Below are 24,419 nucleotides of genomic sequence, written 5' to 3' on the forward strand. Positions count from 1 at the left end.
CGGGTTATACACACAAATGTCCCGGTTTTTCATTAGTCCGATTGGCCGCATGCTCTGTTTGCACTGCGTGTGACTTCACTGAGGTGAGCGCTGTAGCAGGAAGGGAAATCCTTTGAAGAGAGACATTTTCTCTCTGGATTTCCCTTCTCTTTGTCCACGCAGCGCCACCTACGTACTTTTGCTGACTTCCAAGAGGTGCCCCCACAGGCGTGTTGCAAAGATGTTAATCAGGCCTCATGTGCACATTAGAACAAATCCTCGCGCCCTGCTTGCGGCACCACAGGGGCCTTTTAACTGCTGTGACCGCCTACTAATACTGGTCCGGTACTTGGTGTAAACACAAGTCTCTGCAGTTAAGGGATCTCAAAAGTCTCTGACAATGAAAGGGAGAAGCTGACGTTATTCTTAGTCCATCAGTCTGATCAGGAAAAGCGGGGGGGGGGGGATAGCGGGGGAAATCGACATAGGTCTAGTGGTCAAACCTGTAAATACACTGCTCAGCCATTGTCCGTTTTTAGGAGGAAAAAAGTAAGATATAATTTACTGGAACGAGTGAGTATTGCATTTTTGGGAATATAGACTTTTAAACAACAGGTCGCTACTGAGAACACTAATATTCTCCTTTGATAACGTATACTTGCTCAGCTTAATTGCCCATTTTGTCAAGGATGTTCGGTGAGGTTTTCTGCCACCCCACAAATGACTTTCATCTGGTCGACCTGAATAATGTGATGATTTGAAGCGCTTTAAAAAAAAAGTGTTGCAAACTGATGCTCCTTATAAAGTTTTGTGCATCTTCCTTTGGACATTTACCCAAATCGTACTTTACAAATTCAACCTAAACATGGTTACCACCTGAGGAATTTATCTGCACATTAATATAATGCATGATGGATTCACCGGTGGGGACACTCTTTAGCCGAGGCATACACCTGTAGGGAGAACACCATGCAAGTTGATGAGTGCACATTCTGTGACACCAATACAAACTGGCTTTCTTTTTTACATATTCTGTATACAGAACACCCATGAATTCCCTATGTGACATACAGTGTAAACCTCTTGAATGAATTAATAAATGTTCTCGAGTAGCCCACATTGTGAACTGAGGCACAGAAAAGGAAATTAAGTTACATTTGTCAGCGCCAGTCTTCTGCTTCCAAAGTATGCGGCGAGGAATTAGATTGCATCTTGTATAATTTCCATCATGCTTATGTTCAAACGCTGTGCTTGCTTACATCCTGCCCTTTTTTTTAAAAAGTACATAAGAGCAAGTCATGCGTAGGATCCCACAATCCGGTCCAGTGAGGACAGCCAGGATAACAACACAGGTCTTCCTAATCCTACAGGTGACATATCTACTAAACCCTTTCACCTGAGGGGCATTCGTGTGAACTGCGCTGATACCCCCACCGCTAAATTTATTCCACTCAGGCTGCAACACACCACATATACACACCAGCGAAAGCACGGGCAGTGATGGGGCAAGCACCTCTCTTGTAGAGAGCAGGTATAATGCACGCAGCACCAATGCAAGCATCACAAACACACACACTTGCCTGGCAGCATGTGCAGTGGCAGTGCGCGTTTCTCTTATACAGTACAGGCTCAGCACAGACAGTGGCACCGTAAGCTTCCTTCACAGATGTATGTACACCCAGGGTCCTGCTCAAACAACCTGTGACAGTGTGAGTTTCCTTCGCAACCTACAGTTTCTGCATAGCCAGTGCCCACTCGGTCTGTGGAGGGAGCGGTCATTGTAGTCCCTTTTCTAGGTCTATGACAGCTGTCAAATAATCCTACTTTTATGTCGATGGTTATTGCAAACCGTAGTCCTACTTCTACGTTTATGACCTGTCCCCGTTTTTTGTTTTGAGAATCTGGTCACCCTACGTAGGGGGGGTCCTCCTCCAGCAGCGGACACAGGGCGCTCACCTCTGTTCCGCGGAGTAAACACTAGCGGGGGGGCGGGGGGGCGGCAAACTATCCGTATCTTCGGGCCAGCCAGTGTCCCGACACAGTCCAGGACCACGATTTGTGGGTTGCAGGACCCCTGCCCCACTGTCCATTAATCGCTGTGCACGTGCCCGTGTCGCTTACGGCCCCCGTGCAATCAGTTTACACTCTCCACCCCCGTTCCACAGTTGTGATGAAGGGGGGGGGGGGAGGAGGGAAAGAAGGCAGGGGGGCAGGGGGGGGAAGCGTGATGAAAAGCCCCCTCCTCCGGTTTCCAGGGACAGTCCTCCAACGTGCTTTATCCCAATCACCAACGGCCAGGGATGCAGACTCCACGGGTAAGGGGAGTGTAAAAGATGGCACTTCCCACCGTCCCCTCCGGTCAGAAATGATGTCCTTGGCCCACCGGACGCTGGCTCACACGGTCTCGGGAGGGAGGGGCACACACCCAGTCCCCTGTGCAACCCCCTACCCAGACCCCTGTGGGCGGATACAGAGGACAGGGTAAGGCTTGAGACCCAGGGGGGCTGGCAGGGGCCCAGGGCAGACCCCTGGGGGCAGCAACAGAGAACAGGGTAAGGCTGGAGACCCACGTTGGAGCTAGCAGGGGCCCAGGGCAGACCCCAGGGGGCAGCAGCAGAGGACTGGGTAAGGGCTGGAGCATCGGCGTCCGCAGGGGGGGGCAAGGAGGGGCGCTTGCCCCCCCCTGGAGCGACCCTCCTTGCGCCCCCTGCAGACGCCCATGAAAACCGTGACTTCAAGACGGGGTTCTCACTCTCTTTCTTCTCCTTTCTTTTATTTGCTTCCCTGTGAAATGGATCCAAAAAAGAAAGACGCTTTTGCTGGAAATGTCATATTTTTCTGACATTTTAATTCCAAAGTGCAGCATTGGGAATAAAAGCCTAAAAATATGAAAAATAGATAAATAACTAAATAAAGTAAGACAGAGTGGTAGCAGAGGGGTAGCAAACTGGCCAAACATATTTTATTCACACTGAAACACATTAGCGCCACTTTTACAGAGTTTGCCAGTGAAGCGCTATTTTTGTTTTCTTGTCTTTGTTTTCCCTGGACTTGGAACTAGTGCACCAATCCTGGAGGTACCAAAATGTGTGAATTGGAAAACAAAATGTGTGCTGCGGCTCTGCGTCCAGGGATGTGGTCTTTTTACCATACTGCTTACGTTTTGTAAGGATATAAGCAATGGCCATTGAAATGGGTCCATTCAGGGCCCTGTAGTTGTGTCCTTAACTTTTCAGGCAAAAGCAATCACTGATTTCTGAATAGTGAGTGTAAAAGCATTAAGGTAACCATGTTGTTCCTGCTTACATTTCCCATGGTTTGGTAAATTTTGCATTCCCTATAAGTGTTTGCTTTTTCCAGGATGTTGTTCCTTTTTTTTGGAGGCCGCATAGTGATCTTGTCTAGTGCGTAATTTAAATTGCGCATCCAGGTGTTTATAGCGGGCAACAATTGGGTTGTAGTTGAAAACAGTGGGAGTTTTTCTCAGTGGGGCAGTACAGTGTTCAGTGGGGGAGAGGATGTGGCACTATGGTTAGAGCTGCTGAATTTGGAACTGGGAACCAGGTTCAGCCTTAAAAACCAGCCCACCAGACCACTCTCCTACGAGAGCACAATCATATGCTAGACCTTAGAAGGCTCCGCAACACCATAGAAGTCCTGGTGTCTTCGTACCAGCAGGTGGACCCTAGCATGACACGTGTAGGTTAACCTTCAAGGCTTGTCCACCACTATCCATACTGAAGTTCACCTCCAGTCTTGCGGGCAGGCCTATGAAGCAGCACACCCTAGAACAGTCACTGAGCTCACAGGACCCTTGAGAAGGGCCAGCTCTAGGGCGGTGCAACCAGTGTGACCGCACCAGGTGCTGACTATAGGTGAAGGCATCATGTTTGCAAGTATATTATGGTTTTAAAAACGCTTACTACCTCCTTCCTGAATTATCGAGTCCGCTGACCCTGGTCCAGAAACCTGCCGCGCCGGGAATCGAACCCTGGTCCCGGGCCGTCCTCTGCTCTCGGGTCTGCCGCCTCTAACCAGTGAGCCACACTACTTCACTCTGACACCCTACAATGGTATGAGTGGCGCTGTAAATCATATGCATCTGAGAGAGAGTGGTTATGGAGACTTGGAGGGCACAGTTAAAGGGTGGTAGTGAGGGAATCCATGGCAGAGGTGGTCATTGGAGGGCACTAACATACATTAATGCACAGGACACCACCAGTGCTATGGCTGGCCCTTCCCTTGAGGCCAGTCTGCCTCACCCAAAGGTACCTCCATTGGCCTTGTTTCAGCAGCAGTAGCTGCAATTCACCAGGGATTGGCAATGCAGGATTTTCACACACCAAACTAAGTTCGCAAACTTCATAGTCTCCCTGCTTCATTCACAAGCACTTTTAACATGTGCTGCCTGCTGTGGGGCCACTGGAATTAATTATGAAGCGAAGGATGACATTATGCCGTAGTGTTGACTAAATTATGCATTAAAAAAAGGCTGCAGCATAATGCAGTATATTTTCAGATATTTTATCATTTTGACGTGTGTACACATGATAACAATCTCTGGAAAGATTTTTCCTTATTAGTACAAGTGTAACATACAAATGCAGCAGTGAGAAAGGTGACCAGTCAACCTTCATAATAGGCCATCCACTCCGCAGCAACACAAGTCACATTTTATATTAACTTTTAATATGTTTGAGCTACAAACAATTCATTAATTTAAATGGTCAGATCATGCAGCAGATCTTGCATTATGAGGCAAATATGGCAGAGCCATAATTTTAGAGAAAACATTTGCAAACTAGGATATTTTGCCATTCATGTTTGAACTGCTGTTGTTGAAAAAGGGTGAAGTGCTGATGACAGAAACTCCATGGCTCGGAGACCAAGTGCTTGTGTTTCCACATTTTATCATATTTGGTACATTCTGTGATTAGAAGCATATTCCACTTTGTGAATATATGTTAATGTCAATAACTCATTATAACCTTAAATAATCATGTGCATCTATTGGTTGATTAAACTGGGCAGTGAAATGCCAAACAAATACTAAAAATTGGGATGTCTACACATTCTAGCCACACCTCTGGCTCCACCCACAGATCCAATCCTTGGGTTATTCCCGCCCTCTGATTCTCTGCCCACTGTTCCCCTACTTTTTATCCCCCACTTTGACCACTGTGTAAGACTCAGCATCCCTGGACCTGTGATAAGGCGCAGTTGCGGGCCCCGCATGTGCCACACATTTACGGTGCCGGGCTTCTGCATAAGGGAGCTGGCCATTATTGTATTCCTAAACGTGCGCACGATGTCAGTTTGACATTGACTACACATAGAGGGACTCTAAGTTTCTTTTTAAAAATATAGCTAACATTTGGACCTATACATTTTATTTTGTATAAATTAATTGAATGTGTGTCAAATTTAGCAATGCCCGGGGAATTCTAGTAAAGGGAGCACCCACTGGCGAATCACTAGCGTGAGTGATTGCTGCATTACTTATTACTAACTGACGTTGTGCTTTAACTTTGGATAAAGGTTATAATGAATTCTAGCACCAAGAAGCCAATATTGGTAAATATGTGTGCTACAAATAATCCCTAACATACACTGTACATACAGTATATTTAATCTGGTGCTTTAATCATAGGCTGTTTTAAAGTATTCTGATAAAAATCGAATCGTGCTGAAGACAGCCTTGATTGGTGTTGGATTGAGGCCCCAGAAGTCTGCACATCTAGCAGACAGAGATAAAGCACCTTGTCAGAAAGTTTAGCGTTTTCCCTACAGGTGGTGTTTGTTGGCCCGTGGTAGGGTCAGTCACATGTCCTGGATTCCTGGCATGCAATTGAGTCTATCCTAGTTCTGCGCCCCAGGGTTTCGTGTGCCCCACCTGGCTCACATGTTGGAGGATGGTGATGACGTTAACATTTTGCCCCCCCCTGGAAAAATTTCTGCGGACGCCCATGGGCTGGAGACCCAGGGGGAGCTGTCAGGGGCCCAGGGCAGACCCCTGGGGGCAGCAGCAGAGGACAGGGTAAGGGGCTGGAGACCCAGGGGGAGCTGGCAGGGGCCCAGGGCAGACCCCTGGGGGCAGCAGCAGAGGACAGGGTAAGGGGCTGGAGACCCAGGGGGAGCTGGCAGGGGCCTAGGGCAGACCCCTGGGAGCAGCAGCAGAGGACAGGGTAAGGGGCTGGAGACCCAGGGGGAGCTGGCAGGGGCCCAGGGCAGACCCCTGGGAGCAGCAGCAGAGGACAGGGTAAGGGGCTGGAGACCCAGGGGGCTGGCAGGGGCCCAGGGCAGACCCCTGGGAGCAGCAGCAGAGGACAGGGTAAGGGGCTGGAGACCCAGGGGGAGCTGGCAGGGGCCCAGGGCAGACCCCTGGGAGCAGCAGCAGAGGACAGGGTAAGGGGCTGGAGACCCAGGGGGGCTGGCAGGGGCCCAGGGCAGACCCCTGGGGGCAGCAGCAGAGGACAGGGTAAGGGGCTGGAGACCCAGGGGGAGCTGGCAGGGGCCCAGGGCAGAACCCTGGGAGCAGCAGCAGAGGACAGAGTAAGGGGCTGGAGACCCAGGGGGAGCTGGCAGGGGCCCAGGGCAGACCCCTGTGGGCAGCAGCAGAGGACAGAGTAAGGGGCTGGAGACCCAGGGGGAGCTGGCAGGGGCCCAGGGCAGACCCCTGGGAGCAGCAGCAGAGGACAGGGTAAGGGGCTGGAGACCCAGGGGGGCTGGCAGGGGCCCAGGGCAGACCCCTGGGGGCAGCAGCAGAGGACAGGGTAAGGGGCTGGAGACCCAGGGGGAGCTGGCAGGGGCCCAGGGCAGAACCCTGGGAGCAGCAGCAGAGGACAGAGTAAGGGGCTGGAGACCCAGGGGGAGCTGGCAGGGGCCCAGGGCAGACCCCTGTGGGCAGCAGCAGAGGACAGAGTAAGGGGCTGGAGACCCAGGGGGAGCTGGCAGGGGCCCAGGGCAGACCCCTGTGGGCAGCAGCAGAGGACAGAGTAAGGGGCTGGAGACCCAGGGGGAGCTGGCAGGGACCCAGGGCAGACCCCTGGGGGCAGCAGCAGAGGACAGGGTAAGGGGCTGGAGACCCAGGGGGAGCTGGCAGGGGCCCAGGGCAGACCCCTGGGAGCAGCAGCAGAGGACAGGGTAAGGGGCTGGAGACCCAGGGGGAGCTGGGAGGGGCCCAGGGGAGACCCCTGGGGGCAGCAGCAGAGGACAGGGTAAGGGGCTGGAGACCCAGGGGGAGCTGGCAGGGGCCCAGGGCAGACCCCTGGGAGCAGCAGCAGAGGACAGAGTAAGGGGCTGGAGACCCAGGGGGAGCTGGCAGGGACCCAGGGCAGACCCCTGGGGGCAGCAGCAGAGGACAGGGTAAGGGGCTGGAGACCCAGGGGGAGCTGGCAGGGGCCCAGGGCAGACCCCTGGGAGCAGCAGCAGAGGACAGGGTAAGGGGCTGGAGACCCAGGGGGAGCTGGCAGGGGCCCAGGGCAGACCCCTGGGAGCAGCAGCAGAGGACAGGGTAAGGGGCTGGAGACCCAGGGGGAGCTGGCAGGGGCCCAGGGCAGACCCCTGGGAGCAGCAGCAGAGGACAGGGTAAGGGGCTGGAGACCCAGGGGGCTGGCAGGGGCCCAGGGCAGACCCCTGGGAGCAGCAGCAGAGGACAGGGTAAGGGGCTGGACCCCCAGGGGGAGCTGGCAGGGGCCCAGGGCAGACCCCTGGGAGCAGCAGCAGAGGACAGGGTAAGGGGCTGGAGACCCAGGGGGGCTGGCAGGGGCCCAGGGCAGACCCCTGGGGGCAGCAGCAGAGGACAGGGTAAGGGGCTGGAGACCCAGGGGGAGCTGGCAGGGGCCCAGGGCAGAACCCTGGGAGCAGCAGCAGAGGACAGAGTAAGGGGCTGGAGACCCAGGGGGAGCTGGCAGGGGCCCAGGGCAGACCCCTGGGGGCAGCAACAGAGGACAGGGTAAGGGGCTGGAGACTCAGGGGGCTGGCAGGGGCCCAGGGCAGACCCCTGGGGGCAGCAGCAGAGGACAGGGTAAGGGGCTGGAGACCCAGGGCGAGCTGGCAGGGGCCCAGGGCAGAACCCTGGGGGCAGCAACAGAGGACAGGGTAAGGGGCTGGAGACCCAGGGGGAGCTGGCAGGGGCCCAGGGCAGACCCCTGGGAGCAGCAGCAGAGGACAGGGTAAGGGGCCGGTGACCCAGGGGGAGCTGGCAGGGGCCCAGGGCAGACCCCTGGGGGCAGCAGCAGAGGACAGGGTAAGGGGCTGGAGACTCAGGGGGCTGGCAGGGGCCCAGGGCAGACCCCTTGGGAGCAGCAGCAGAGGACAGGGTAAGGGGCTGGAGACCCAGGGGGAGCTGGGAGGGGCCCAGGGCAGACCCCTGGGGGCAGCAGCAGAGGACAGGGTAAGGGGCCGGTGACCCAGGGGGAGCTGGCAGGGGCCCAGGGCAGACCCCTGGGAGCAGCAGCAGAGGACAGGGTAAGGGGCCGGTGACCCAGGGGGAGCTGGCAGGGGCCCAGGGCAGACCCCTGGGGGCAGCAGCAGAGGACAGGGTAAGGGGCTGGAGACTCAGGGGGCTGGCAGGGGCCCAGGGCAGACCCCTGGGGGCAGCAGCAGAGGACAGGGTAAGGGGCTGGAGACCCAGGGGGGCTGGCAGGGGCCCAGGGCAGACCCCTGGGGGCAGCAGCAGAGGACAGGGTAAGGGGCTGGAGACCCAGGGGGAGCTGGCAGGGGCCCAGGGCAGACCCCTGGGAGCAGCAGCAGAGGACAGGGTAAGGGGCTGGAGACCCAGGGGGAGCTGGCAGGGGGCCCATGGCAGACCCCTGGGAGCAGCAGCAGAGGACAGGGTAAGGGGCTGGAGACCCAGGGGGAGTTGGCAGGGGCCCAGGGCAGACCCCTGGGGGCAGCAGCAGAGGACAGGGTAAGGCTGGAGATCCACTGGGGAGCTGGCAGGGGCCCAGGGCAGACCCCTGGGGGCGGCAGTACAGGACAGGGTAAGGGGCTGGAGACCCAGGGCGAGCTGGCAGGGGCCCAGGGCAGAACCCTGGGGGCAGCAGCAGAGGACAGGGTAAGGGGCTGGAGACCCAGGGGGGAGTTGGCAGGGGCCCAGGGCAGACCCCTGGGAGCAGCAGCAGAGGACAGGGTAAGGGGCTGGAGACCCAGGGGGAGCTGGCAGGGGTCCAGGGCAGACCCCCGGGAGCAGCAACAGAGGACAGGGTAAGGGGCAGGGTAAGGGGCTGGAGACCCAGGGGGGCTGGCAGGGGCCCAGGGCAGACCCCTGGGAGCAGCAGCAGAGGACAGGGTAAGGGGCTGGAGACCCAGGGGGAGCTGGCAGGGGTCCAGGGCAGACCCCCGGGAGCAGCAACAGAGGACAGGGTAAGGGGCTGGAGACCTAGGGGGAGCTGGCAGGGGCCCAGGGCAGAACCCTGGGGGCAGCAGTACAGGACAGGGTAAGGGGCTGGAGACCCAGGGGGAGCTGGCAGGGGCCCAGGGCAGACCCCTGGGGGCAGCAGCAGAGGACAGGGTAAGGGGCTGGAGACCCAGGGGGAGTTGGCAGGGGCCCAGGGCAGACCCCTGGGGGCAGCAGCAGAGGACAGGGTAAGGCTGGAGATCCACTGGGGAGCTGGCAGGGGCCCAGGGCAGACCCCTGGGGGCAGCAACAGAGGACAGGGTAAGGGGCTGGAGACCCAGGGGAAGCTGGCAGGGGCCCAGGGCAGACCCCTGGGGGCAGCAGCAGAGGACAGGGTAAGGGGCTGGAGACCCAGGGGGGGCTGGCAGGGGCCCAGGGCAGACCCCTGGGGGCAGCAGCAGAGGACAGGGTAAGGGGCTGGAGACCCAGGGGGAGCTGGCAGGGGTCCAGGGCAGACCCCCGGGAGCAGCAACAGAGGACAGGGTAAGGGGCTGGAGACTCAGGGGGCTGGCAGGGGCCCAGGGCAGACCCCTGGGGGCAGCAGCAGAGGACAGGGTAAGGGGCTGGAGACCCAGGGCGAGCTGGCAGGGGCCCAGGGCAGACCCCCGGGAGCAGCAACAGAGGACAGGGTAAGGGGCTGGAGACCCAGGGGGAGCTGGCAGGGGCCCAGGGCAGACCCCTGGGGGCAGCAGCAGAGGACGGGGTAAGGGGCTGGAGACCCAGGGGGGCTGGCAGGGGCCCAGGGCAGACCCCTGGGGGCAGCAGCAGAGGACAGGGTAAGGGGCTGGAGACCCAGGGGGAGCTGGCAGGGGCCCAGGGCAGAGCCCTGGGGGCAACAGCAGAGGGAAGGGTAAGGGGCTGGAGACCCAGGGGGGCTGGCAGGGGCCCAGGGCAGAACCCTGGGGGCAGCAACAGAGGACAGGGTAAGGGGCTGGAGACCCAGGGGGAGCTGGCAGGGGCCCAGGGCAGAACCCTGGGGGCAGCAACAGAGGACAGGGTAAGGGGCTGGAGACCTAGGGGGAGCTGGCAGGGGCCCAGGGCAGAACCCTGGGGGCAGCAACAGAGGACAGGGTAAGGGGCTGGAGACCCAGGGGGAGCTGGCAGGGGCCCAGGGCAGAACCCTGGGGGCAGCAACAGAGGACAGGGTAAGGGGCTGGAGACCTAGGGGGAGCTGGCAGGGGCCCAGGGCAGAACCCTGGGGGCAGCAGCAGAGGACAGGGTAAGGGGCTGGAGACCTAGGGGGAGCTGGCAGGGGCCCAGGGCAGAACCCTGGGGGCAGCAGTACAGGACAGGGTAAGGGGCTGGAGACCCAGGGGGAGCTGGCAGGGGCCCAGGGCAGAACCCTGGGGGCAGCAACAGAGGACAGGGTAAGGGGCTGGAGACCTAGGGGGAGCTGGGAGGGGCCCAGGGCAGACCCCTGGGGGCAGCAACAGAGGACAGGGTAAGGGGCTGGAGACCCAGGGGGGCTGGCAGGGGCCCAGGGCAGAACCCTGGGGGCAGCAACAGAGGACAGGGTAAGGGGCTGGAGACCTAGGGGGAGCTGGGAGGGGCCCAGGGCAGACCCCTGGGGGCAGCAACAGAGGGCAGGGTAAGGCTGGAGATCCACGGGGGAGCTGGGAGGGGCCCAGGGCAGACCCCTGGGGGCAGCAACAGAGGACATGGTAAGGCTTGAGACCCAGGGGAAGCTGGCAGGGGCCCAGGGCAGACCCCTGAAGGCAGCAGCAGAGAACAGGGTAAGGGGCTGGAGACCCAGGGGGAGCTGGCAGGGGGCCCAGGGCAGACCCCTGGGGGCAGCAAAAGAGGACAGGGTAAGGGGCTGGAGACCCAGGGGAAGCTGGCAGGGGCCCAGGGCAGACCCCTGGGGGCAGCAGCAGGGGACAGGGTGAGGCTGGAGACCCACTGGGGAGCTGGCAGGGGCTCAGGAGCAGCAGAGACAGGGTAAGGCTTGAGACCCAGGGGGGGGTCTCTTTGTCACGGGCTGGCAGGGGTGGGCCAGTGAGCATCTTTTGTGTAACTCACAGGCTTAACGGAGCCCCGCCTCCTGTCGTCTCGCACTTGCACTGGTCGTAACATGCCCCACAATTATACCAAGAATTCAAAAAATCCATCCTGCGTCACTGCGGAAAGAGGAAGTGGATCTGAGGCCAGAGATTTCCATGTCTGTCCGCCTGTCTGTCTGTCTGTCTCAGACTCATCTTTTCCGAACACATTTAGAATGAAGCAGTCGAGGGGGTGAAGCGAATCACTCAGATAGCTCAGTAGGTCCACGCACCTACCGCATAGATCTCCAGGTCAGAGGATGTGGGCAAGCTGGGGAATAACAGCCAGTCCTCAGGGTCCAGAAGGGTAAAGTTATGGGGCTTTTAGAGGCTTTGGGACCTTGGGTACAGGAGGAGAGGGCACAGCAGCGGGTACAAGGACCAGGGCACACTGGGGTACATGAGGAGAGGGCACAGCAGCGGGTACAAGGACCAGGGCACACTGGGGTACATGAGGAGAGGGCACAGCGGTGGGTACATGGACCAGGGCACACTGGGGTACATGAGGAGAGGGTACAGCAGCGGGTACACAGCCCAGGGCATGCTGGGGTCCCTGAGGAGAGGGCACAAAGGTGGGTACATGGCCCAGGGCACGCTGGGGTACCCTAGGAGGGGGGCACAGCGGGTGCTGATTCTTGCTGAAGAAGGCCTATTCCCGGCCCTGAGATGTGTCCGACACGTTGCACCGCTGACAAAGCTCCTAGGGTGGGCTTTATTAACCCCTTGATGGCTTAGGTATCTTGCTCTCGAGTGCTAGACATTTTCTCCAATGTTTCCACAGAGCTCCAGGTGGTACTTGCCCTTGTGTTTTATCTCCCCGATGTATGTATGTATGTATGTGTCCACCTTTGTATGACATGTATGGACCATAATAGGGCAGTCAAGGGGTTAAAGGCACTGTGGGTACCAGTCTGACAACCACCACAGGAGGCCACAAAGGGGTGACAGGATGGAACAAATGCTCTCAATAGAGACTGCATCACTAAGGGAGGGGTTTCGCTCAGAAATGGGGGCGCTCACTCACTCTCGGCATCCCGGCTGTCGCAGGAGCCCTCGGGCAGCTTTTGGAGGTAGTCCTTGAGGAGCAGCTCGTAGCGCGGGATTCTCTGCACCGGTTCCAGCATGTGGTGCTGCAGCGTCAGGTTCCCACAGATCTCCTCGCTCTAGAACAGAAACCAGAAAAGATGAGGCACAGTACAGACCATGCAGTTAAACCTGGATATTCTAGACACACAGACTATCAGGGCAGCTGAAACCTGCCTGGACTGCTTGAGACCATCTTTAGGCCCACCTTTATCCCCTGTACCACAGTGCTTAATTCTCATTCTCATACATATCAGTTTAAACTTTTATCCATTTATCATGAATATACAAAGACTGGCGACTTTGTGGAAAAACCAACACGTTTCGGCTAGGCCTTCATCAGGACTCCATCACAGTGGTTACACAGTGTATCTCGTACGTATCAAAAGTAGGGTTTGTTTAAAGTGGTACAGCAACATGGAGTATTTCTCTCCTGAACGTAATTCACTTTGTTTAAAAGTCGTCTTGTAGGACCTGTGTATGGTTCTTAGAGGGAAACAGATGACGGGGACTCGTAGCCTGTCTTATTTTATCAAATCAGCTGATGCCAGGATCCCTCCATATCAATATATATCAGTCGCATAAAGCGTGGATTGCCTTGAAGAGATGGGTAGCAATAATGGATGAAGCACCTTATTATCCAACGGTCATTTGATAAAAATGGTTCTACCCTATATGGATGTGCTGTATGATATAACGAATGTGCTCTGCCTCATACCAACGCCCCTGAACACGTTCGTTATATCATACCGCACATCCATATGGGGTAGAACCATTTTTATCAAATGGGCTAAGAGTCCCCATAATCTCTTTCCCTATAAGAACTGTGACGGAGTCCTGATGAAGGCCTAGCCGAAACACATTGGTTTTTCCACAAAGTCGCCAGTCTTTGTATATTCATGATAAATGGATAAAAGTTTAACCTGATATGTATGTAAAAAGACTGTAATTGAAGTCATTGACTTACCAGAGATATAGAATCATGAATTGTGTTATCAGAAATATATAATCATGATGTCGATTGTATCGATTGTTGAAAGAAAAACATATATGTGGTTCAAATTATAACAGTGGGATTGTATATTTTTTATTGTACACGCTATTTATATATAAGAAATATTTTCTATCCAAAAATAATATTAAATAGTAACAAAAGAAAAATAATAAAATAAAATATTCAATGTTTTAGATATTCGTCTTGGTATTTTTCATTATGTATTGTATATACAGGTCTTGAGTTTACATGCCCTTCTAGAGTAAACTACACTGTGCCCGGTGTTTCTTGTTTTTCTAAAAAGTATTTTTCCCGTCAGGGTATTATCCTATTTTCAGGGCCCCGTTCGTTTTCCAGAAATAGATTCTCTTGAAGCCTCCATCCTCCCGAGCTCTCGCCATGAAGCTCTGCTTGTTTCTTTGCCAATGCCGGATAGTGACCCAACACTCTTGTGCTCCAACCTGCCACTGGCGCTTTCGAACACTGACTATAAAATCCTGGCTAAAATTCAGGTGGATCGGGTAGCCCCCCTGGTGCCCAATCTGATGCACGCTAACCAGAAGAGACTTGGGCCTTGCCAGAACACGTCCCTTAACCTGCTGGTAAAAAGATCATGACCACTCTATCTTTTCCCAGGTGGATTACTGTAATGGTTTACTCCTCAACACCCAAGAAAAGGCACTAAATAAACTACAAATGGTTCATAACGCGGCGGCAAGAATCCTGACCAAAACCCCCAAGTTTAAACCCGTATCCAACATAATACGTAAACTCCACTGGCTACCAATCAGAAGCCGTATCAAATTCAAGGCCCTGTGCATCGCATACAAAGCAATAAATAACTCTGGAACCAAAATTCCTAAAAAACACCTCAGCCTCTACACACCTACCGGACCCCTTCGTTCCTCAGCAGACAACCTAATGACGGTCCCCAGAACGAAAGGATCATCCTGGGGCAACAGAAGATTCACAATCGCCACAGCTCGACTATGGAACACGCTTCCCCTCCACATCAGGACAGCCCTTACTCTCCTTACCTTTCGCAAACAACTTAAGACATGGCTGTTTAACCAATAACACTCACCCCCCGCCCTGCCTCTCCCTCAACCGTCCGCAGCGCCGAGCCACCTACGGGTATTTGTTGCGCTCTACAGATCGCAAATAATAATAATAATAATAATAATAACAGCATTTTAGGCACCCGGGCAAAGCAGCGCGCGGGGCCCTGCCAACACAACCACTCACAGGAATAAAAATGGTTAACGAAAATTTGTGTTAAATTCTGGTCTGCAAGGGGCCCCTATGCTTGTGGGCCCCCGGGCAACTGCCCAGCGTGCCAATGCGTTAAGATGTGCCTGTGTGTGGGGGGGGTCAAAGGCTATGTGATGTCACGGTCTCTGTCCCAGCATTTTGGCAAATAAACATCCATATCCCGAGACCCATCTTCGAGTGAATAACTCAGTCAATGGTCCACTAAGTACGGCTAACAGAACCCAAAGGCAAAGCACCTTATGGGCAACATAATGTGGACAACTTAACTCAGGATTCTAACTCTGCATGAGTATCACCCTCCTGCGCCTGGCCTAGTAGGTGCCGCGTAGGCAGCAGCCCAGCCTTGGCATGGCCAAGGCCCATGGATCATGTCTACGATAGGTCGATTCAACCAGGGCCTGGCCAACCAAGGATCTATCACAACCAGGCTCTTGTCCAGCATGGACAGAAGACAAGCATTGCACGGATCCCACAACCAGCGCCGGGCTTAGAGTGGATAAGACTACTGGGGACTATCCGAGTATGGATAACACAACCAGGGCCTGGCCTAGCATGGGTAAGACAGTTCATAGGGCCAGCCTAGTGTGGCTAAAGCAGTGTAAAAGTCTGGTATTACTATCAAAACCACTCACCAATCTAGTATGTATCATACAACTAGGGGCTTAGCCTAGTACTATCAACACAATCACTGACCAAGACTGGTCTTGATAAGAAAACCATGGGTCTGGACTGACATGGACAGCAGAAGCCTAGTCTGGTCATATGTCCACCCCGACCACGAGTCCAGTTCTAGCCGATGCCTCACCTGCACCCACTCTCACCTGAGCTCTGGGAGCCCGTTCAGTCCTGCCACGTCCTTACCTGCACCCACTCCCACCTGAGCTCTGGGAGCCCGTCCAGCCCTGCCGCATCCTCACCTGTACCCACCCCCACCTGAGCTCTCGTGGTCCCATCCAGTCCGGGCCAATGCCTTACCTGCACCCACTCCCACCTGAGCTCTCGGAGCACGTCCAGTCCTGCCGCGTCCTTACCTGCACCCGCACCACCTGAGCTCTCGTTGGCCCGTCCAGTCCTGCCACGTCCTTACCTGCACCCACTCCCACCTGAGCTCTCGTTGTCCCATCCAGTCCGGGCCAATGCCTTACCTGCACCCACTCCCACCTGAGCTCTAGGTAGCCCATCCAGTCCTGCCGCAGCCTCACCTGCACCCACTCCCACCTGAGCTCTCGGAGCACGTCCAGCCCCGCCGTGTCCTTACCTGCACCTCATGGATGATAACTTTGAATGGTGTTGACCGCTCCATCCAGCTATTGACCAGCTCCATGGCCCTGTCGAAGTTCTTGACATACTCGCCGTACATCTTGAGGAAGGGCGCCAGCTTCTGGAGGATGTCCCCGATACGTGGGTTCCTGTCCCTACAGGGGGTGATGAAGAACACACAGTGCTCAGGCCTGAAGTGGCAGGACTGTTTGGAACAGACACACAAACCTTAGAGGGCACAGCTGGAGTCTGTAGAAGAGGTGAATGTAATGGCCAATTATGCCAGACTAAACCAATCGGATGCCCATCAGTGAGGTGGCATTGGACATGCAACAGGGCCAGTGGGAGGCGAGGAGAAGCATGGGTGACTGGATACCGAAACCATCCTGCTCTCAGGTGTGCATAGAGGATGTCTGTACAGTTTAGACGCTAGACCACTCACGGGTGGTCAGAGCGGAGGCGTACCAGTATCACTACACCAGTCATAGAGGAGGGGAGACTGCAGGACAGAAATGACACTACTCACATGTCCCAATGAAGAGGTCATAGATGCTCATTCAGTGATGCCATACATCTGTCAACCTTCCCTCCTCCCCACCTCTTCCGGATGCTTGACCTCAGCTGATTTAGCTCTTTGTCTGTCCCCCCAATGCCCAGAGCTCTTATCACCCTCTCCCGATTCCTCCTCACTCCTCGGTGTCCATCATTATATCCTCAGTGGTCTTCTTACCATTCCATCATGCGCTTCTCCAGCTCGGGCAGCAGGAACTGCTGGTGGAAGCAGTAGATGGAGCAGATGTTGGAGAAGATGCCCATGACCACCTCTACGGGGAACGAGCCCCGGCTGCGAGCCTCCTCCATCAGCCTGGCACAGAACACCTGGGGGCAGAGAGAGGGTGAGTACACAAACTGGGGCTGTGTGATGGGAGCGCGCGAGTGCATGGGATGGGAGAGCGTGGGTATGGTGGGCACAGAATGTGTGACCAAGGAGAGAAGAGGTGCATGTTCAGGCAGAGCATGGGCAGAAAGAGTGTGAGCGCACCCATGATGAAACACCAACTGAACTGTTTCTGTCATCCTGAAGAAGGCTCTCATTACAAAGGAGCCGAAACATTGTAGAATGTTTATTTGTATAGATAACACTCTTTTTTAACATGCTGTGAGATTACTGTCAAGACACCATATCTGCCCCAATTGTTACTGGGAATAAAAACATTTTGCAAGTAGAAAAGGTCCATATGAAAGACATGAAGAGTCCCTGGGTAGGTAAAAAAACAATCCTAATCTCCTGCTTCTCAAGGCACTCCTTGCATCAGGCTTAGTCTCACGTTTACAACTTACTTCACCACCACACCCCGAGGCGTGGCAGTCAGGCATTTGTTTGGCCATGAACTAAACTAGTTTCCTTTGGGTTGCATTCCCTTCCATCCATCTTTGTTCATCTGACACTTCCTTCTTGCCCAATAGTGCCTGGCTCAATTTCAAATGAGCCGCAAAGCTTGATTCCACTGATTTTTTTTGACAACACTATGCATTCTTGAAGCTGTAGGTGTGGTGGCAATCAATTAAAATCAATGTCGCTGACGTAGAAAGTTAAAATGCATGTTATAGAAGTGGTGAGTGGCATGTCTGTGCTATGCATCTTGCACTGTGTATTACAGTCAGGAGGGAAGCAGCACAAATATACACTTCCCGAGTGTCTCAAGAATGACTTGTGCAGGAAAAAGAAGGGGACAAACCACAGTGGGAACTGGAGGGAGAGTAAAGGAGAGGTAGGGACCGGTAACAGTTTCGAAGAACGAAATATGTGGAAGCCTCGACTAAGGGTGGAGAGACCCCGGTACCAGGCAGAACTCAACGGAAGCCAATAAGGGACAGATTTAGGGTTGGGCGGTCAAGGGAAACTGTTCGTATCATAGACCAAGTGATTGAGGCTTCGTAGGAGGGTTCACCTCCATGGAGGAACCCCCGGTGGTGGAAGTTGGGGCGTAGTTCCCACTGCTAGAGGGGAAGTCCTCCACTTGTGATTCCTGCGGTGAATTCACCACTGGAGAAGATCCTTCTCACAGACCATTGACCACCTCCCCCACAAACTAGAGGATTTTCTGTCACAACTCGAGCCCCTTGTCACATTGACGCGTGCCGAATAGTGCTGAGCGGGTCTACCTGTAGGAGGACTCTGCTCAGGTGACACCAAGGAGGAGTCTGATGCTCACCCAACGGTCTGTAGCGCCCTGAAGCCAAAGCACTCCGGAGGCTTCCCGTGTGCAGCCTATCACTGGCTCTACAGAGCCCATGTTACATAAGAGTGCACATACATGACTTGTAAACTTATGTAACATGCCTGGATACCCTATCGGGTGATTAGCAGCGCTTTATCAATTCTGATTGATTGATTGATTGATTGATCAATTGATGCTAACATCAACCATTTTCTGTGGCATAGCTCAGAATTATGTCATTTAAAGAGCCCACACACATAACTGAAGCCAGTGCTTTTGATTGATTTGAGGACCCGATGGCAGTTGCTCAGCTGGGCTTGATGCATGATACTCGGCTCAGTTGGTGCTCGGAGCACCGCGAAACTTTGTAATCGTGCAACCGTTTCTTGGAAGGGTCACTGCTCTACACAATGGATCCTGTCACTTTCTGTTGGGATCCCCATGACTTCTGCTGGCTCTCTCCGGGTCGTGCTCAGAAGGAAGCATCCCTCAAGACTAGGGGCAGTGTTTCAATCTTTGCGCAATATTAACACTGAGGGAGTTATGTTACCAGGCTCGGGTCCTTGTGAGACAGTACCTTGCACCAGGGTGTTTGTACATGTGGTGACCCAAGCAGAGACACAGGCTACTTTCTCTCTCACCAGAGCACACACAAGCTGGACAAAAGCACAGTGGAGGGGTCTGACTTTGAGGTTCTGCCTCTGTCCTTGTACCCAGAACGCAGCAGGAGTCTGCGGAGGGATACCTTCTTAGGAGTGCTTGGGCCAGGGAGGGTATATATCAGTTAATGATCTCTTGGGGACAAGTGGTGTGTCCTCAGTGATCTCTAGCCCAGGCCGCAGCGATAGCAGGCTCCTAGGCTTGCCCCTCATTCAAGGCCCGATGTACACTGTTGGCCATTACTGGTTCACAGTTAAACATTCGGTCACCCCAAAGCACTGAGGATGGTACAGACAACACATGCAACGTTGAAGGATAAGACCTACGAGTCTCTTCGGATTGGTTACTAACTGTGTCTGAGGTTCTTCAGTTGCATCATTTGGTCTGTGTAGAGTTCATTTGAATCCAAATCTAACAAGCATTGTCAAAGCCAATCCAATCGGTCTGGCTTTTGTTAGGTGAATTGTTTGATAACAGTTGGGCAATCTTGTGTGTGCTGCTCCAGCTACCATAGAAAGAAAATCCAATATTAAAGCAGCATCTTGGGTGACAACAATATAACATTTGGGAGTAAGGCTACAGACTTTGCTACGGGAGTTAAGCTGTATGCTCAAAGAAGAGAAGAACAATGAAACATGCAAGGGTGATTAGTGAATAGCACTGTTTTGGACAGGCTAAGGCATGCAAACTGCAAGCACTTCTTTTTTTTTTTTTAAACCTTTATTTGGAGATAAGCAAGGGAAAAGGGAATGCATTCATGGTACATACAGTCGTAAATGGCCAGTACAACATAACGAAGCAATCAATGAGTCCGGATGACAGGGTAACAAATGAGTCAGTACAGTCAATAACGGATGAAGGCATACATCATTCAGAAATGGACGGCCCAGAGTATACAATAATAGGATGAGACGCTAATGCATGGGCAGGCATTGTCAGTGCAAAAGAAAACAAAGGAAAATACAAAAAAAAAAAAAACAAGTGAAAGGGAGAGTGTTTCCGTGCCAACTGATACCAGCACCCCCCACGCATGGTACAGTCCAAACAGGCCCCCCCTTGCCCGCTAACTGAAAGCAGACAGGCGTTGGATCTCCACTGCTACCACATGAGTGACATTGAAGGAAGTACAACCCCCCAACCACGCAGGAAAAGGATACAATCCACCCCCCACCCAATACCTGAGGACCAGCAAATGCAGTATCATATCTCAGTCACTACGCTGGTGTTAACCAACCCCAACTCGGTCCTCATGTTCAGAATCAGAATCCTGCACAGCTCTAGTGAGGAGGTACACCTGTAGCGGGCTCCAAAAGTCCTTGGGCCTACACCTCACGGGCATCAGTTCAGAGTAGACATTATATTGGTCCTGACAATAAATGAGATCACTCAACCAATCCTTGAAGCGCGGCACCCTGCCACGACCCCAACAACAGGCCACCCTGCGCTTGGCCAACAGCAAGGCCACGTCAGCAAATCTACGGTGGGGGGCAGGCACATCCCTGGAATAACCCAGTAACATCACTAAGGGGTCAAACGCCACTCCATCCTCCGTCATAACCTGCAGGGCCGCATGGACTTGAGACCAGTACTCCAGAACCCCCGCACAACCCCACGCCAAATGCAGAAAGTCGGCACCCTCTGCTCGGCACCTAGCGCACCTGTCATCCTCCGCTAAATGAAACCGAAGTTTCGTCGCCGGGGTGTAATAATACCTCTGGACAAATTTGTAATGTATGATTTTCAGGCGGCAACTAGAGGAAACATTGGCAGTAAGCCCACAGCAGTACTTCCATTGCTCGTCAGTAATAGGGACGCCCAGCTCAACAACCCACTGCTCGCGTACCCGACTGGATGGGACAGGGCGCTGTCGTCGAATAGCTCCGTACAACTTCGATACTAGATGACGACCATCTGAAACCAGAAGCACGTGGAGAGGGAGGGTTACCTCCGGCTCCGAAGGAAAATCCATCAGCAAGGCGCGCAAGCCCTGTCTCAGACGAACATAATAAAACAGCTACAAAGGGGAACAGGCAACAGTTCCAAAACAAGCATTAGAAATGCAATAGGTCTCGCAGCATTAGAGTTAGTGCTTTTAGAATTGTTAATGGTTTTTTTTGTAAATCTTTAGCATGAGGTTGAGGGTGAGTGAGGGTGAGTGAGGGTGAGGGTGAGTGAGGGTGAGTGAGGGTGAGTGAGGGTGAGTGAGGGTGAGGGTGAGTGAGGGTGAGTGAGGGTGGGTGAGTGTGAGTGAGGGTGGGTGAGTGTGAGTGGGGGTGAGTGTGGGTGAGTGTGGGTGAGTGTGGGTGAGGGTGAGGGATTGAGGGTGAGGGGTTGAGGGTGAGTGAGGGTGAGGGGTTGAGGGTGAGTGAGGGTGAGGGGTTGAGGGTGAGTGAGGGTGAGGGGTTGAGGGTGAATGAGGGTGAGGGAGGGTGAGGGGTTGAGGGTGAGTGGGGGTGAGTGAGGGTGAGGGGTTGAGGGTGAGTGAGGGTGAAGGTGAGTGAGGGTGAAGGTGAGTGAGGGTGAAGGTGAGTGAGGGTGGGTGAGGGTGAGTGAGGGTGAGTGTGGGTGAGTGTGGGTGAGTGAGGGTGAGTGTGGGTGAGTGTGGGTGAGTGTGGGTGAGTGTGGGTGAGTGAGGGTGAGGGATTGAGGGTGAGGGGTTGAGGGTGGGTGAGGGGTTGAGGGTGAGTGAGGGTGAGGGGTTGAGGGTGAGGGGTTGAGGGTGAGTGGGGGTGAGTGAGGGTGAGGGGGTGAGGGTGAGGTGTTGAGGGTGAGTGAGGGTGAGGTGTTGAGGGTGGGTGAGGGTGAGGGGTTGAGGGTGAGTGAGGGTGAGGGTAGGTGAGGGGTTGAGGGTGAGTGAGGGGTTGAGGGTGAGTGAGGGTGAGGGTGAGTGAGGGTGAGGGTGAGTGTGGGTGAGGGTCAGTGTGGGTGAGGGTGAGTGAGTGCCATTACCCTATATAGAAAAAATAACAAAATTAGCCTTAGTCTTTGTTGTGAAGCGCTCTTATGTCCATGGGAAAGGTTTGCACTATTTAAAACTGCCCAACATTAAATGTGGATTCTACCAGTCACCCACCTCTTGTCTCAACCTCCAAAATTTGAGGACAAAGCAATAACATTTGATACAAGAAAGAATTAAACCAGGTAGCAGCTAAATTACACAGTGAGAAAAAAGAATGTGGAATTAATATAGCCTTTATTGCTGGAGTAAACTGTGTGATCTTAGGCAAATACCTTATTTCACTGAGGGCCCTTCATATGAGAGTACCTTTAAATAAGTGAGCTGTTCAAAAACCTCTTTTGTGTTTAATAGCTTATAACTTTGCTCCACCTATAATACGAATCTAGGCAACATTTAAGGTATACGTGACAACTGGTTTGCCTCTTCGTTACTTGTACGCAACGTCACCTGACGGGGCACAGGAAGGCTTCTCAGTCCATAGTTAAAAACTCACTTTTAATAAATAATTTTCAAATAAACTAGTGTACCTAAGGTGAAACGCTTACATGCGTTAAAGACATACAGTTCAGCCCTGCCACCCCCCCCTCCCCTCCCCATCTCCAATATTTCAGAAGCCCCGTTTCAGCTCAAGGCTAATGAATATCTGTGAGACACGGAGCCTCTGAGGCTCCTAATCACATTTTGGAGCGAGGGGGGCAACACCAGTTCGTGTCAGGCCACTGGTCAGACAATGTTTGTGGGAGAAACAACTGAAAACACTGTAGGAGCCACAGTGTAGGATAATCGATTGGAGCAAAGATTGAGAAGGAAGGCTGAGCTATGCAGTCCTGCGGGGAGGGAAGAGTTTAAACTGCAGAAGGCGCGGCCAGGACGAACTTCAACCGTAGACCGATGACCCGAGACTTTGAAAACGAGCCTCGTCACGGGCCAACTTGTGTCGCCGGAGAGACGAGACAGGAATGCAAATTCGGCAGACAAATGCAAACCAGTACACCCCTGAGAAGGGCGGGATAAATATTTGATGCTGTCCAAATGGGAAGTCACGGATGCAGAGGACTAATCCTGAAACAGAAAGCAGGCCCTTCAAGGGAAGTCTGGCCGCTTTTCATGCATGCGGCGCGAGGCTCCTTTCCTCTGCAGAGCGCGAGCTGCGGCCGTTATTACAACACAACTCACATGCTGAGCACGAGCAAGCGCTTGGATACTGTGTGTGCAAACACCGCACTGTGGAGAGCGGGAGAGACATCTTTTTTTAAATAATACAACTCGGCGCGAGGCTCCTTTCCTCTGCAGAGCGCGAGCTGCGGCCGTTATTACAACACAACTCACATGCCGAGCACGAGCAAGCGCTTGGATACTGTGTGTGCAAACACCGCACTGTGGAGAGCGGGAGAGACATCTTTTTTTAAATAATACAACTCGGCGCGAGGCTCCTTTCCTCTGCAGAGCGCGAGCTGCGGCCGTTATTACAACACAACTCACATGCCGAGCACGAGCAAGCGCTTGGATACTGTGTGTGCAAACACCGCACTGTGGAGAGCGGGAGAGACATCTTTTTTTAAATAATACAACTTTAGAAGCTAAAAAAACATTTTAACCAAGTCAAAACAGCTCACTTGTAAACAACCAGATTGCTCAACAAGCCTTTTACCGTAACACGGCGGGCAGGGGAGGGGGCGGAGAGGGGAGAGGTGCGACACGGCAGGCAGGCAGGGGAGGAGAGTAGGAGGAGGAGGGGGGAGGAGAGTAGGGGAGGCACGGCCTAGCGGCAGGCAGGCAGGCAGGGGAGGAGAGGAGGAGGGGGGAGGAGAGTAGGGGAGGCACGGCCTAGCGGCCGTGCAATCAAGTAGTGAGGGGGCGGAGTTGTGGGAAGGCTGAGAGAGAGAGTAGGCGGCTGGGGGCATGTGCACGCGTATTTAAGCTCAATGCGCATGCGCATTGAGCTTAAATTTATCGTGCACTGCAAGGAATCGCCACGATTCCTTGCAGTGTGGATAAAGAGTGGATAACTCGCAATAGTCTCGCTTGCTCGATGCGCATGCGCATCGACAGGCGAGACCTAAAAATGAGCCTGGGCACGAAAGGTACCGTCATGAAACACGTCACCCCACGTAAGAATTCCAAGCCGCCTACACAGCCGTTGAAACCCCGTTTCCAGCAATAGAGACAAATCAGGATGATAGGATAGAGGCAGTGCCGGCGAATAGAGAAAGGAAACGCCCAACAGACGCGCCACCCGTTTCCAGGCATCTACCGTGCACGTCACCGTCGTTTGATGCGTGTCCACATCTGACACATTGCCCAGCACCAACCCCTCCAGTGGGAGCGGATGGGCAACCCAATGTTCAGCCGCAACCTGGGGCATAAACCGCGTGGGGCGCATCCAATGGTAAGCGTAATGCGTTTGAGCGCTAAGATAGTAAAGCTCAAATTCAGGGACGTCAAATCCTCCATCAGCATAGGGCAGCGTAAGGGTAGCCCAGGCCACCCGCGGCTGTTTGCCCCCCCAAAACAACCGAATGAGCTCAGAACGAAGCCTGCGAAAAAAGTA

At 54.1% G+C, this 24,419-nt stretch overlaps 1 protein-coding gene across 3 annotated transcripts in view; it reads right to left on the reverse strand.

The window, feature by feature from the left end:
* FGD1 (FYVE, RhoGEF and PH domain containing 1) overlaps nucleotides 1–24,419 on the reverse strand; it is a 221,591-nt gene that overhangs the window by 36,688 nt on the left and 160,484 nt on the right. For all 3 annotated transcript variants that reach the window (XM_086940178.1, XM_086940179.1, XM_086940180.1), the window contains exons 6-8: nucleotides 16,758–16,906; nucleotides 16,026–16,182; nucleotides 12,443–12,581 (exon numbers count right to left, since the gene is read on the reverse strand). In XM_086940178.1, coding sequence (XP_086796304.1) covers nucleotides 12,443–12,581; nucleotides 16,026–16,182; nucleotides 16,758–16,906 — 445 coding nt within the window. The remainder of the gene's footprint in view (nucleotides 1–12,442; nucleotides 12,582–16,025; nucleotides 16,183–16,757; nucleotides 16,907–24,419) is intronic.

The sequence above is a fragment of the Lissotriton vulgaris genome, chromosome 10 (assembly GCF_964263255.1).
Source record: "Lissotriton vulgaris chromosome 10, aLisVul1.2, whole genome shotgun sequence".
Lineage (NCBI taxonomy): Eukaryota > Metazoa > Chordata > Amphibia > Caudata > Salamandridae > Lissotriton > Lissotriton vulgaris.